Source organism: Nannospalax galili, unplaced genomic scaffold (genome assembly GCF_000622305.1).
Source record: "Nannospalax galili isolate Female #2095 unplaced genomic scaffold, S.galili_v1.0 scaffold717, whole genome shotgun sequence".
Classification (NCBI taxonomy): Eukaryota; Metazoa; Chordata; class Mammalia; order Rodentia; family Spalacidae; genus Nannospalax; species Nannospalax galili.
Genome location: NW_008339763.1, coordinates 1,204,986 through 1,219,820, shown reverse-complemented (window position 1 = coordinate 1,219,820; position 14,835 = coordinate 1,204,986). Strand labels below are relative to the sequence as shown.

At 49.4% G+C, this 14,835-nt stretch overlaps 1 protein-coding gene and 1 pseudogene across 1 annotated transcript; both read right to left on the bottom strand.

Moving 5' to 3' along the window:
• Positions 1-1,470: 1,470 nt before the first annotated feature.
• Ccdc166 (coiled-coil domain containing 166) lies at positions 1,471-3,068 on the bottom strand. Its single transcript, XM_008834507.1, has 2 exons — positions 2,634-3,068; positions 1,471-2,551 (listed from the first exon to the last, which is right to left on the bottom strand). The coding sequence occupies exons 1-2, from the start codon at positions 3,066-3,068 to the stop codon at positions 1,562-1,564; spliced, it is 1,425 nt and encodes a 474-aa protein (XP_008832729.1). The 3' UTR covers positions 1,471-1,561.
• Positions 3,069-3,498: 430 nt separating this feature from the next.
• LOC103735313 lies at positions 3,499-12,512 on the bottom strand (annotated as a pseudogene).
• Between the last annotated feature and the right edge of the window lie 2,323 nt (positions 12,513-14,835).

Below are 14,835 nucleotides of genomic sequence, written 5' to 3'. Positions count from 1 at the left end.
CAACAGAGATTTGTATTGGGGCAACTGCCTAACCAAACTACCCTGGTCTAGGCTGGTAGAAGGTCCACAGAGGATGCTGCCTATGGCAGAGTCCCTGCCCCAGTGCCCTCAAGGATCCCCAAGATAGCAGTCATGTGACTGTGGTCACATTTTGCATCTTTGGGCTAGGAGGTATCACCTACCTCACACTACCTTAACCGGAATTGATCCTGTAACCAGTGCATGTGACAGTCTACAGAGTCCAAGCCTCACTAAGGGGGATGTTCACAGCTGGCATTGCACAGAGACAGAATGCAAGGCGTGGCTCTGGAGAGGGGCACTGCTACAAAGGACACTACTGGGCAAGTGACAAAATCAGAACGCCCCTACCATCTAGTTGACGGCATTTTCTCCATGGTGAATTTCTACTTTTGAGAGCTGCCTTGCAGAAATACTGGACAGGCCCAGGCATATAGCACAGTTGGAAAAGTGTGTGCCTAGTATGTGTGAAGTAGCCCTGGGTTCCATTCCCAGCACAAAAAACACAGGACAAAGTCCTATACTGTAAACATACAGAGACATGTTTGAGGTTACAGGGCACAGTGTCTCCAGAAGAATCCCAGGTGACTCAAAGTACCATACTCGAAACACACATTTCCAGGGCTAGAGGGATGGCTCAGCTGTTAAGAGCACTGGCTGTTCTTGCAGAAGACCCAGGTTCAGTTCCCAGCACCCATATGGCAGCTAACAACTGTCCTTGACTCCAGTTCCAGGGGATCTTACACCGTCAATAAGTGATAATGGGAATTCCCAGACTACTGCAATTTTCCTTAAATGGGAAAACACATTAAAAAAACTTTTTTTTTTTTTTGGTCTTTTTGAAAAAGGGTCTCCCTGTAGCCCCAGTTGTCCTGGAACTCACTATGTAAACCAGGCTGGCCTCCGCCTCCAAAGTGCTGACACTACAGGCCAGTGCCACCATGCCTGGCCTAAAATTTTTTTTTATGTGTATCAGTATATTGTCTGCATGGATGTACATGCACTTGTGTTGCGCAGTGCCCAAGGAAGTCATTAGAAGGCTTCAGATCCCCTCGTACTAGAGTTATAAACAGTTAACTGCCATGTGGGTGCTGGGAATTGAACCCTGGTCTTCTGCAAGAGCAGCCAGTGCTCTTAACCACTGAGGTGACGGGAAAAGCCCCAATAGGTTAGCAGTAAACTTCCGTGGTGCTGAGAACAGAGTCCCCTCTTCCGCAGACCTTGCCCTTCCAGTTACCGCTACCCAACTTGCCCTGAGCACTGTCCTCGCCAGCCGTGCAGTCTCCGGCCGAGGGCTGTTGGGAGGACGCTGAATTTCAGCAGACTGGAAGAGACATCAATGGTTCTCTCGCAGCTTGGAAACCCCAGGCATGCATAGTTGGCCTCTGCCTTCTGGAAATACAGGGGAAGAGAACCAGGCTGGTGCCAAATGGGGGGGGGGGGGGGGGCGTGTGTGTGTGTGTCAAACTTTTATTAACATCTTTTCGTAACAAAGCGTCTGGGCACGCCTCTTCCACCCTACAGCCCCACGAACCAGGATAGGTCAGGCTTGTCCCAAGGCTGCTTCTGTGGCATCGTCGGCCTTCGCGGTTTCCAACTGCGGGTTGGGAGGGACGGGATCGTGGGACGGACGCGCGGGGAGTTTGGATCCGGATTTCGCAGAGGTGACTGTGTCCTGGGAGAGCTCACGCAAGGACATCTGTGGAGAGAGCCTAGAGGTCTCGCGCGACCACGCCGGCAAGATCACAGAACTCGCTGACGATGGAGTCAGGGATGGGTCCCTGGAGCCCTTGTGCGACAGGGTCAGGGACGGGATCCTCGAGCCAGGGTGGGAGGGAGTCAGCGATGACATTCTTGAGCCAGGGTGTGATGGAGCCAGGGCGGCCACCACCGAGCCTGCGGGCAGAGACGGCACCAAGGACCGCACCAGGGACACGACGGACCGGGTCTTAGAGGCTGGCTGCAGCGAGGCCACAGACAGGACCTGGGAAGCCGCACGTGACCAGACCCCAGGCTGGGCCAGGGAAGCCGCACGTGACCCGACCCCAGGCTGGGCCAGGGAAGCCGCATAGAACGGGTCCAGCACGTTGGCAGATGGCTCAGGGCACGAGTGGGACGGGAGGGGCGGCTGCCAGAGCGGGGGGCCCTCGGAGCCCCGGTGCAGCCAGCCGTGTAGTCGCTGCAGGCTCCGCACGTCCTGGTGCTCCTGGCGCAGCTGTTCGCGCTGCTCCTGCAGCTGGTGCCGCATGTTTTGCAGGACCTGCGCCCGCTGCAGGAGCCTCAGGAGCTCCTGCCGCAGCCGCCCGTTGTCCGCCTTGATGGACTGAGTGTGCATGATGAGGACGCGCGCCGCCTCCCGCTCTGCGCGGCGCGTCATGGACTGCACGTGTTGCCGCGCCTCGCGCTCCAAGGCCGCCTTGTCCTCCAGGAAGTGACGCTTCGCGCGGTGGAGCAACTGCGTTTGCTCCACGCGCATGTGCAGCAACTCGCGCTCCAGCGAGCGGATGCGTGCCAGCTGCTCCAGCTGCAGGTCCTGCTGTGGGGGCGCGCGTCAGCCCGGGTGGGGTGCGCCCTACCCGCCGGCCCCCTCCCGCCCACGGGGCGGGCGCACTGGCCTTGTAGGGCTGCAGCTCCTGCACCTGCCGCGCCATGTTCTCCGCGCGCGACTTCATCTTCTGCAGCTGAGCGTTCACCTCGTCCTCGCGCCCTTGGTAAAGCAACGCCAGCTCGGCTCGCTGCCAGCGGATCTGCGCCAGGTCCAGGCGGTTCTGGTCCTCCAGCCGCACGATGTTGTTGGCGCAGCGCTGTGCGTGCGCGCTCACATAGTTGGCGTACAGTCTGTTCTCTTCGCGCAAGCGTAGCGCTTCGCGGTCCAGGAAGGCGTTGTACTGCAGCACCTGGTCCACGCGCTGCTTGCAGGCCACCAGCTGCTCCGACAGCAGGTTGTACTCGCGCTGCAGGTACTGCGCGCGCTCCGACAGCAGAGACTTCGCACCGTCGCCCGCCGGCTTGCGGCCGGCGCTCTGCCCGCGCTTCTTCTTGGGCTCCATGGGTTGGGTCCTGGGCCACCTGAACTCATGAGAACACCGTGCCCCACCCGCTCCCGCACCTCAGCGACCCTCCTTCCTCACCCTGAGAGTTTTAGAGAACTAGCCCCCAGCCCCAGGGGTACGACGGGCCTAAGGTCTACGAGGTTTGGAGCAGGCGGAATAGGAAGTCACACGGTCGCCCACCTGGACCTTGGGCTCCCTTCGGACCCTGCGTGTCCATCCGGATGCGTGCATCTAACGTTAGGGATGCTGGCGTTCAGTCTTCGCAGCCTCTATGGAGACAGAACTTTGAGGGCGTCCCCCATCCCGCCTCGTTCTGTTGCTCTGGCAACGGCCCAGGTCCCTCGTTTCCCTGCAAGTTTCCTCTACAACTAGGTCGGTGCGGGACAGCGGGGCAGTCGAGGCATGACCCCGCGGGGACGGGTTCGAGTCAGGCGATACTTGGGCTGCAGGGCGCAACCCCAGTCCACGTCTCCGGGTCCAGCCGCGTGTAGCCGGAGCCTCCCTGGATGGGCTCCGGGGAGACAAGCCGCCCATGTGGACACTGAACCACGGGAGACATAGGGATCCTCAGTTCACTGTGAGAGCCCAAGGGAAGGGCCACGGGTGGTGGCACCGCCTCACCCCAGCACTGTAGAGGCAGAGCAGGCACATCTGAGAGTTCCAGGCCAGTCTGGTCTACATAGCGAGTTCCAGGCCAAGTAAGAAAGAAAAAAAGCCCAGAGTGGCAAAAGCGAGGCAGTTTGCTTTACGACCTTGCAAAGTCCGACGTCAGCCTAGAGAAAAACCCAGAGAAAAGGCAAAAATCGCTAGCGCATGCGTTTATCAGTACAAAACTGTTTTTATATTCCTAAACGCATTGCCCTGCCCGGAATTCCTCATTGGCTGAGTTCCTCAAGGAAGGCCAGTCTTCCTGCTTGTCTAGCTGAGTCCCCACCCAAGTTCCCCATCCTCCTGGGGCTGGAGATCTTTCTTCTAGTAGCTTAGTCGTGTAGCAGATTGTAACGTTTCAACCCTAACATAAACTAAAAGGCGCCCAGGCAAGCAGAGGGGCCGGTACCTCCCGCTTATCTGTGACTCACTGATGAGCGCCAAAATGAACCATAATGATTTATTTTCTTATAACCATTAGCATGTTTGACTAATTTTTTCTGAATGATTTAACTTTGTTATATATTTTAAATTTTTTATTTATTATTTTTATGTGTTTGAGTGTATTGCCTGCATGTATGTAAGTGCACCCATGTCTTGGCAGTGCCCTCAGAGCTCAGAAAAAGGTGTTGGATCCCCTGCAACTGGGGTTAGACAGTTGTTTGCCATCATGTGGATGCTGGGAATTGAGCCCAAGTCCTCTGGAAGAGCAGCCAGTACTCTTAACCACTGAGCCATTTCTCCAGTCTCCTGATACATGTTTTTTGTTTTTTGTTTTTTTTTTTTTAATGTGAGTAGTCCTCAAGGGCCTGGTGGAGCCCCACCTTGGGGTTATGAGTTTGTTTCTTTCCCTGTTAAAAGACTCAGGCTGCTGGACACCTTCTGACATGTAACTTAAATCTGCACCTGTTCTCTGTACTGCCATCACACAGTAGAATATCTGGTCAGGTTAGTCCACACTTTCTAGGTATGGGCAGATTTGAGAATCCTTGTGTTTAGGAAGCCACATTTAAACAAAGATTTGAGTAAAATTATGTGAGTTTTTCTGGAAAGATGTGAACAAAGTTCTCTTCACCCCTGAACGGGCACCAGTGAGAGACCAAAGGAAATCCCACCCAATCCAGCTTGGTGAACAGGGGTTTACTGTGGGTACTTAACAGGAATATAGGTGAGGGGCTTCTTACAGGAGCGTGGGTGACTCAGTGGCATCTGCGTCACAGAAAAGTGCAGCCACAGTGGGTCACTGACTGGGAAATCTGCAACTCTGGAGCCCCCTGCAGGAGACTTTCCTCTCCCCAGCAATGGTTTATGCTGGTATAGTGGCCTTGTGAATCTTCTTCCACCTGTTCTGAACCCATCAGTTGTATTCATTTCCTGAGTCTCAGGAGCTGCTGGGAGGGAGTGTCAAGTCTGAGGATTTTTTTTGGTCTTTTTGAGACAGGGTCTCCCTGTAGCCCCAGCTGCCCTGGAACTCACTGTGTAGACCAGGCTGCCTCTGCCTCCTGAGTGCTGGGATTAAAGGCATGTGCCACCACGCCTGGCTATGTGATGGCACATTTTTAAGATTTTAAAGTAACTTATTCCTAAACCAGCAACTGGATGTTGGTCCTAAAATGTGGACTTTTAATGTGAAAGTGGTGCTTGTGAGAACTGGGAAAAGACCAACAGTACTGGAGACGTGGCCCCAGGTATGGAGGGCTCTAAGGCCCCTCCTCACCTCACAGCCTGCCCCAGCTGACTCAAGTTGTAAGTCAGTGATCCTTTGACACGGCTTGGCTAAGGTGACTTTCATGCTAGGACTGAGGGTAACAAGCCAAAGGCAGAGAAGCTAAAGTATTTACCAGATGAGGTTATAAAAACAAGATTCATTAGAGAAAACGCAGGGCTGGGAAGATGGCCCCCCAAGATGGCATTTGTTGCTCTTGAAGGGGACCCAGGTTTGGTTCCCAGCACCCACATGGCAGCTCACAGTCATCTGTAACTCCAGTTTTACAGGATCTGATGCCCTCTTCTGACCTCCAAGGGCACTTCATCACATGGTGCATATACATACACTCAGACACACACTCTTACATATGAAATCCTTCCTCGTCTTCTTTTTTGGTCTTTTTGAGACAGGGTCTTCCTGTAGCCCAAGCTGGAACTCACTAAGTAGACCAGGCTGGCCTCAAACTCACAGAGCTCTGCCTGCCTCTGCCTCCCAAGTGCTGGGATTAAAGGCGTGCACCACCGCATCAGGCAACAGTAAATCTTTTTAAAAAGAAAGAAGCTGGGCTGGAGAGATGGCTCAGTGGTTAAGAGCACTGACTGCTCTTGCAGAGGACCAGGGTTCAATTCCCAGCACCCACATGGCGGCTACAAACCGTCCTTAACTCCAGTTCCAGGGGAATCCGAAGCCCTCTTCTGACCTCCACGGCATTACACAATACCGGTGCACTCACATACATGTGGGCAATACACTTGTACACATAAAAAATGAAATAATAAAATATTTTAAAAAAGAAGTTGGGTGGTGTTGGTGCATGTCTTTGATCTAAGCACACAGGAGGCACAGGCAGGAAGATTTCTGTGAGGTGGAGGCCAGCCTGGTCTACATGGCAAGTTTCAGGTCAGCTGGGGCTACAGGGAGACCCTGTCTCAAAAATTAAATAAAAATAATAACAATGAAAAAGGAGGAAAATGCCCTGCAAGGAGAGACAGACCCTGCAGATGAATTATCAGAAAGAAAATTCAGTGCTGGGAGTGGATGTTCTTTTACACAGTTAAGGGAGGTTACAGGTTTTCTCTCGTGTGTCTTTTGTGTGGTTTTGTGCAGAGTGGATATTTGGGTAGACAAGTGGACATCTCTCTTGTTAAGTGGTAAATTTTGCAGCATTAGTTAGCTATTATTTCTTGAGATTGACCCTTTGGAGTGAGCCACCCTGGGTCATTAGGTGTTAGGCCCTGAATGTCTCTATAAGGCATCTCAAGTCACTAGAGGCAGGCTCCAAGTAGTCACAGGGTCTGATTGTTTAAGTGTAGAGATTTTTGCTTTTATTTTTGGAATTTCTTTTGTACAGTGACTTTAAATACATAAATGAGCCGGTGTGGTGGCACACGCCGGACGTTGTTTATAAATAAATGAATAAATAAATAAACAAACAAAATGACAGAGAACCTGCTTTTATTTCAGAGGTAATAGATGAAATTTCCTAGATGCTGTGAGTAAAATGAGGTCACATGCAGCTTGAAGACCCATCATCTGGCCACACTGTAAGGGTCATTCATTATTTATTTATTTTTGAGATAGGTCTCCCTGTAGCCCCTGCTGGCCTGGAACTCAATATGTAGACCAGGCTGACCTTGATCTCACAGAGATCTGCCTGCCTCTGCTTCCTGAGTGCTGGGATCAAAGGCACCACCACACCAGGATCCATTGTTACTTTAGATAGAAGTAACCCAAGCCTGGGATTTATGGATAAGGTTTTAGAATAATAAATTGAAGCTGGATGTAGTGGTGCACGCCTGTAGTCCCAGCACTTGAGAGGCAGAGGCAGGCAGTTCTCTGTGAGTTCAAGCCCAGCCTGGTCTACATAGTAAGTTCTAGGACAGCTGGGGCTACAGGGAGACCCTGCTTCAAGAAGACAAAAAAAAAGATTGAAGTATGAACAAATTTAATAATTTCCCAGTTCTCCCCCCCACACCTCTTTTTAAAATATTTTTGCAACTAGATCTTTTCTTGCCTGCCTGTCATGTGTCCCACTCTGAGACAGGAGACATACTGTAATTAGTGACTCCATGCTGAGGGAATGGGCTGCAAGCTTGGCATAGAGGCTGGTGCCCCTCCCTTCTGAGTATCAGACAGTTAAGGTGTTTAATAGGTATGTAGGAGTTCGAGTCTGCAGCTGGCCTCCTAAGAAAAAAGTAAAACTGTTTCTGCCCTACCCTCCTATCAAGGGGCTGGAGTAGGAGCAGAGGACTCTGCCAAGTCCCAAAGAGATGGAGATCTCACACCCACCATCCTATAAAACTCCCAAGACCCTTCTTTCCTGAATATGGGGCATCTTAAGATGGAATGTCTGTCCTATGTTCCTCAGGTCCAGACTTGAACAGAAACCTGTCTGTAATAATAAAGAAGGGTAACAATGGAGGCAACCCAAAGTCCAGCTGCCCTTTCCCAGGCAAGACTCAGTTAAACTGTCTCATAGTGGGATCAACTTACCTTTTAATCTGTTTCATGGTTTTCCATAAATTGTAAGGCTGCCACAGGCGTGGTGCTAACTAAGAAGGCTGTTTCTCCCCGTGTTTTTTTTTTTTTAAGATTAAAAACACCTGATGAAAAACAAACTTAGGAAGGATTTGTTTTGGCTCACAGTTCCAGGGTGTCTTCATCATGGTGGGGGAGACAGGGCGACGGGACTGTGGCAGCAGGTCGTGTTGTTTCTGCAGTCAGGAGACAGGAGATGAATGCTGCTGCTTGGCTCATTTTCTCCTTTTCATTTAGTCGGGGACCTCAGCCAAGGGAGCGGTGCCACCCGCAGTTAGGGTGGGACCTCTGACTGCAATCTAGAAAATCCTCCACATGCCCAGATACATCTCCCTTATGATGGTAACTCTGGGCTCTTCAGAGAAAACATGGATTGTAGTAAGGAGGCAGATGAGAAGACCCTTAGCCCTGCCCTCATCTATATAGTGAGTTCTAGGGCAGCTGGGCTACAGGGAGACGCTGTTTCAAAAAAAAAATCTCTTTTTAAAAAATATTTTATTATTTTTATTTTATGTGGATGGGTGTCATGCCTGAATATAAGTAAGTGCACCTGTGTCACGCAATTCCCGCGGAGGACAGAAGAGGCTGTCGGATCCCCTGGAACTGGAGTTATGGACAGTTGTTTGCTGCCATGTGGGTCCTGGGAATCGAAGCCCGGTGTTCTGCGCACACACATGAATGTGGTGTACGTCTGTATACTCAGGCACACACACGGATGTGGTGCACGTCTGTGTACTCAGGCACACACACGGATGTGGTGCACATCTGTGTACTCAGGCACACACACGGATGTGGTGCACATCTGTATACTCAGGCACACACCTGGATGTGGTGCACATCTGTATACTCAGGCACATACCTGGATGTGGTGCACATCTGTATACTCAGGCACACACATGGATGTGGTGCACATCTTTATACTCAGGCACACACCTGGATGTGGTGCACATCTGTATACTCAGGCACACACACGGATGTGGTGCACATCTGTATACTCAGGCACACACACATACACATAAAATAATTTTTTAATGCAAACTTTATATTTCATTTCTACCCTGATAAAATTTTGGCTTCAATGTTTTACAGCTTTGAGATATGATTACATCTCTGGGAGTTCTGAAATGTAGAAACCAAACAGCCAAACGCAGACTCCCATGCTGATTAGTTTTAGGTGTCGACTTGACACAACCTGGAATCACCTGGGAAGAGGGTCTTAATAAGGAATTGTGTAGGTCAGGTCAGCCTGTTGGCACGTCTGTGGGGCTGACTTGATTGTTAGCTGATATAGAGGACCCAGCCCATAATGGGTGGCACCATCCCGAGGCAGGGGGGCTGAGTGGTGTAAGAGAGGAGCAAGCTAGATGTCAGCAGGCAGGACACGCTCCTTCTTTCTGCTCTTGACTGTGGATGTGATGCAACAGTCATCTTTGGGTGCTACAGCTGGTACTTTCCTGAAAGATGCACAAAGATGCACTGTGGCCTGGAATTTCTCCCCTGGGTTTTGCTTTTTGTCTGGGCATTTTGTTACAGCAACAGAAATGAAACCAGGATAACCCCACATTTTCCCCCAGAGCTCCCATACCTTTATGCAGGTCCCTAAATTGCTGATTCGATCATGCTTTTCTCCAATCTCTCAAGACACCGTCGCGGGCTTTTGCTGCCTTTATTCCCTGATGGAGACTTCTTTTCTTTTCTGGAAGTTGAAACACAATAGCCTGCGAACAATGGAGGGGAAGGTCCCACCTGGGCCTCAAATTGGTAACCAAATGCAGTGGGTTCCATCTTGGTGATGGCAAAGCCGAAATGAACAAAGCCAGGGCATGAAGGAGGGAAGATGTATTACTTGCCGCAAATGGGAACATGGGTTATTTCCAAAGCAAGGCCCTCCTTGGAAAGAAGGAGCATGGGGATTTTATCGGGGGTGGGGGCCATACATGCTCATACAGGGGTCCTCCCATCGTGATCATGCTCAGCATAGGTCATGGAACACAGGTTGAAAGACCCTTAAAGACGCCGGCAGGAATGACCCTGCCACGCTCAGCTTCAAGCAGAGATCTTCATCTGAAAATGAAGGGAAAATGCTTAGAAAGTGCGTCGAGAGGCACCTGCCCTGGGCTCACAGCCACACTGCTCCAACCCGAGGCTTTAAAAAAATACTGTGTGTGCGTATGTGTGTGGCACATGCGTTCCACTCTGTGTGTAGGGGTCAGAGGACCCTTTCACCATGTGGATCCTGGAGATCAAACTCTGGTCATCAAGCTTGGTGGCAGGTGCCCTTACCCACTGAGCCATCTGGCCTACCCCACCCTGAGGATTTGACCCACAAACCCATCCAGTGGCTCTGAAAGAAAATGTCTCACAACAGATTTTAAAACAAAACAGCTGACAGACGGAGTGAATGTCCACCGAGAAGTACAGGATGGGAGGGCAAAGCCTTGAAAATAATTTCAGTGAAAAGAAAAAAGGACACAGAGGTTTTGCCCCCGCCACAGCCAGGTGTGTTCGCACACCTGTAACCCAGCACAGCCAGGCGTGTTCGTTCACCTGTAACCCAGCACTCTGGAGGCAGAGGCAGGAGGATCAGGAGTTCAAGGATATCCATGGATACATAGTGAGTTTGAGGCCAGCCTGGGCTACCCGGAACCCTGTGGGCATTAGTGTCGAAATCCAGGTATATATTGACTTTTGGTTACAGTTTCAAGATCCTCTCATTTTTCTAATGGACTTGACATTTCATCTAAGATGCCACAGTTGTGTGTGAGAAGTTGCTTTTTAAGAAAGTTTTTTTAAATATATTTTCTTTATTTTTATTTTGTTTTATTTTATTTTTTATGTGTATGAGTGTTATGCCTGCATGTAGGTAAGTGCACCTGTGTCATGCAATACCTGTGGAGGACAGAAGAGGCTGTCAGATCCCCTAGCACTGGAGTTACAGACAGTTGTTAGCTGCCATGTGGGTGCTGGGATTTGAACCCGGGTCTTCTGCAAGAACAGTCAGTGTTCTTAACCGCTGAGCCATCTCTCCAGCCCCTTAAGAAAGTTTTTAAAAATAATTTTTTAAAGTTAAAAATTCCTTTATAGTTGGGCATGGTGGCGCATGCCTGTAGTTCCAGCACTTGGGAGGCAGAGGCAGGTGGATCTCTGTGAGTTCAAGGCCAGCCTGGTCTACATGGTGAGTTCCAGGACAGCAGGGAGACCCTGCTTCAAAAAGACAAAAAAAAATCCTTTATTTTTTATTCCTAGTACCACTACGACAATTTACAGGGCGATGTACCTGATGTAATGAAAAGAAAAAGCTACAACAGATAAAAGACCTCAGGAATGTACATCCAATTGACACTATATTGTATTAATAGATGCACTTTTTTTTTGGTCTTTTTGAGACAGGGTCTCCCTGTAGCTCCAGCTGTCCTGGAACTCAGTATGTGGACCAGGCTGGCCTTGAACTCACAGAGATCCGCCTGCCTCTGCCTCCTGAGTGCTGGGATTGAAGGAGTGTGCCACCACGCCCGGCTACTAGCTGCAGTTTTTGCAAACTGTGGCTCTGAAGTCTTGAACAAGAAGGTTTCCTGTTTGAGCTGCAGTAACTTTTCTGACTATGGATCATCGTTCCTTCTGTGGCAGATTTCTACAGTTCCTGTCAAAGTAACCTGCGGCTTTCCTGACAACTCCTCAGTCTCTCTCCTGCTAAGAACCGCAGCCCTTTTCTGTTGTTTTAAAAACCTGCTACCATATCCACCACTTCCACCACCAGATCCGTAACCATCACCATAGGGACTGCCTGAGCTTCTTCCACCAAAGCTGCCCCCTTTCATGGGTCCATAATCTGATTGCTGTTGTCCACTTTAATTTCCAGAATCATTATAGTTCCCACTAACACAGTTACCTCCACCAAAATTTCCTCCTTCACTGTACCCATCATATCCTCCACCACCACCATATTCACCACCTTGGTTTCCATATCCTGGTCCACCACCACCATAGCCTCCTCTACTACTGAAACCAGGACCACCACCATGGTTGCCACCATCACCTCCAAGTCCATTATATCCACCATCACCGCCTCCGTAACTACCTCTGCTGCCCCCACCTCTACCACCATAGCCTCCTCTTCCATCAAAGTTTCCACCATGACCAAAGTTACCTCCACCACCTCTGAAGTTTCCTCTACGGCCCATAAAGTTGCCAGACCCACCACCTCGACCTCTTTGTGGTCCAGCGGACTGCATCTCTTGTTTAGAAAGGGCCTTTTTCACTTCACAATTAGACCCATTAATAGTGTGGTATTTCTGAACAATAATTTTATCAACTCTATCATGAGCATCAAAAGTTACAAAAGCAAATCCTCTCTTTTTTCCACTCTGCCTGTCTTCCATAACTTCTATGGTTTCAGTCTTTCCATACTTCTCAAGGTAATCTCTCAAGTTATATTCTTCTGTATCTTCTTTAATATGTCCAACAAAAACTTTCTTCATTGTTAAATGGGCACCAGGCTTTACAGAATCCTCTAGAAACAGCTCCCTCTGGTTCCACTCCACACCCATCAACACAAGCACACATTGCTGCACCCACCTGTTCAACACAAGAGTAAGTCACAAAACCAAAGCCCCTGGAACGTTTTGTTTGGGAGGTCTCGCATTGCCACACAATCTGTTAAGTGTGCCCCATTTCCCAAAGTGCTCTCTTAGACTATCACCTGTAGTTCCAAAGCTCAGACCCCAACAAACAGCTCCCTCAACTGCTCTGGTTCCTTTGGATCATGGCCCTCCGTTTTGAGACTGGACTTGCCTCTTCCAACTCGAGTTTAATATTTATTATTTTTATGTGTATGAATGTATTGCCTGCATGTGTGTAAGTGCACCTGTGTTGTACAATGCCCATGGAGGTCAGAAAAGGGCATTGAATTCCCCTGGAACTGGAGCTACAAGATGGTTATTAGATGCCCTGTGGGTTCTGGTAATCGATCACAAGTCTTCTGCAAGAGCAGCCAGTGCTCTTAACTGCTGAGCCATCTCTCCAGCCCCCGAGAGCTTGCTTTTCACAGCTGCTTTTTAACTGCTTGATGTTGGGGTGTTGGTGAGGCCCCGCTGCCTTCCACCACTCTGGCTGAGAACCCCCTCTTCTAGTTTTTACTGTTCCAGTGGTTTCACTCCTGAATTCGAAGAACCAACTTTTAGTTTTCTTTTTCTCTTTTCTGTTTTCCATGTTAGTGATTGTTGTTCTTTGTTATGTCCTCCTCTCTACCTGCTTTGGTTGAATTTTTCTGCTTTTTCTAGCTTCTTAAGTGTAAGCTTAATCCTTAGTGGATTCTGATGGGAACATTTAGAACTATCCTCTTCTGCTAGTATTGCTCTAGCAGCAAGTCTTCAACTTCTCATTACATAGTCATCATCTTCCCGCTTCAAAATGCTCTCTAACCTGCCATGCAATTCCTTTGACCCTTTTGATGGTTAGGTTAATTGGCAACTTGACAAAATCTTGAGTTCCCCGGGAGATGGGCCTCTGGGCATGCCTGTGTAGGATTATCTTGATTACATCAATTGAGGTGGGGAGCCCCACCCACTATGGGTGTCACCATTCCCTGACTGGTATCTTGGACTGAGTAAGTGGGAAAAATAAACTTGACAACCTCAGGCACTCACCTGCTTCCTGATTGTGGATGTGATTCCACCAGCTGTGTCAGCTTCCAGCTGCCTTGGCTGCTCTGTGGAGAGGGACTACCCTGATGGACTGCTCTGCGGAAAGGGACTACCCTGACGGACTGCTCTGCGGTGAGGGACTACGCTGATGGACTGCTCTGTCGTGATGGAATGTACCTCAAACTGGGAGCTAAAATATTTCTGTCCAGTTTCATTTCTGTAGCAGGGATCAAATACCCTGACAAAAAACAACTTAGGGAAAAAGGGCTTAATTTACCTCACAATTCCAAGTTACAGTCCATCATCACAGGGAAATCACAGCAGCAGAAGCTTGAGGGAGCTGGTCACAGCCACAGTCATGAGCAGAATGAGCATAAATGCATGCAGACCGCTCTGCACTCTTCCTCCACTTCCTCTTAGGTAATCAGGACTCAAACCTAGGGATGGTGCCACCCACATGGGCTGTGTCTTCTCACACAAATTAATTTAATCAAGACAACCCCCCACAGACATACCTGATCTAGACAACCCCTCACTGAGACTTTAAAAGTAACCAGCACTTCTCCACCACTTGTCAACTTGACACATAAACATAATCATTTTTTTATTTTTAAAAAATATTTCATTATTTTTATTTTATGTGTTTGAGTGTATTGCCTGCATGTATGTGAGTGCACCCAGGGCGTGCAATGCCACAGAGGTCAGAAGAGGGCTTCGGATTCCCCTGGAACTGGAGTTAAGGATGGTTCGCAGCTGCCACGTGGGTTCTGGGACTCGAACCCGGGTCCTCTGCAAGAGCAGTCAGTGCTCTTAACCTTTGAGCCATCTCTCCAGCCCCAACACAATCACTTTTAAACTGTAATCTTTCACTTCCTGTTTTCAACATCTCATTTTTTCCAGGGCCTGGCACTGGCCGCCAGCAACGGCATCATCAAAAAAAAAAAAAAAAAAAAAAGTTACCAATGCCTTTACCAGCATGCAGGAGGCAGAGGCAGGCAGATCTCTGCGAGAACAAGGCCAACCTGGTCTACATAGCTTGAGTTCCAGGACAGCTAGAGCTACAAGGAGACCCTGCCTCAAACAAACAAACAAACGAACAAACAAACAATCCAATTAAAATCCAAAATCAGGGGCTGGAGAGATGGCTTGGTGGTCAAGAACACTGACTGTTCTTGCAGAAGACCCAGGTTTGAATACCAGCACCCACATGGCAGCTAACAACTGTCTG

Excerpts from the sequence above, each read along its gene's own strand:
- Ccdc166 (XM_008834507.1), bottom strand. The coding sequence starts at position 3,068 with ATGGAGCCCAAGAAGAAGCGCGGGCAGAGCGCCGGCCGCAAGCCGGCG. Across the intron at positions 2,552-2,633 it reads AGGAGCTGCAGCCCTACAAG|GACCTGCAGCTGGAGCAGCT; the intron begins GCCAGTGCGCCC and ends CCCCCACAGCAG.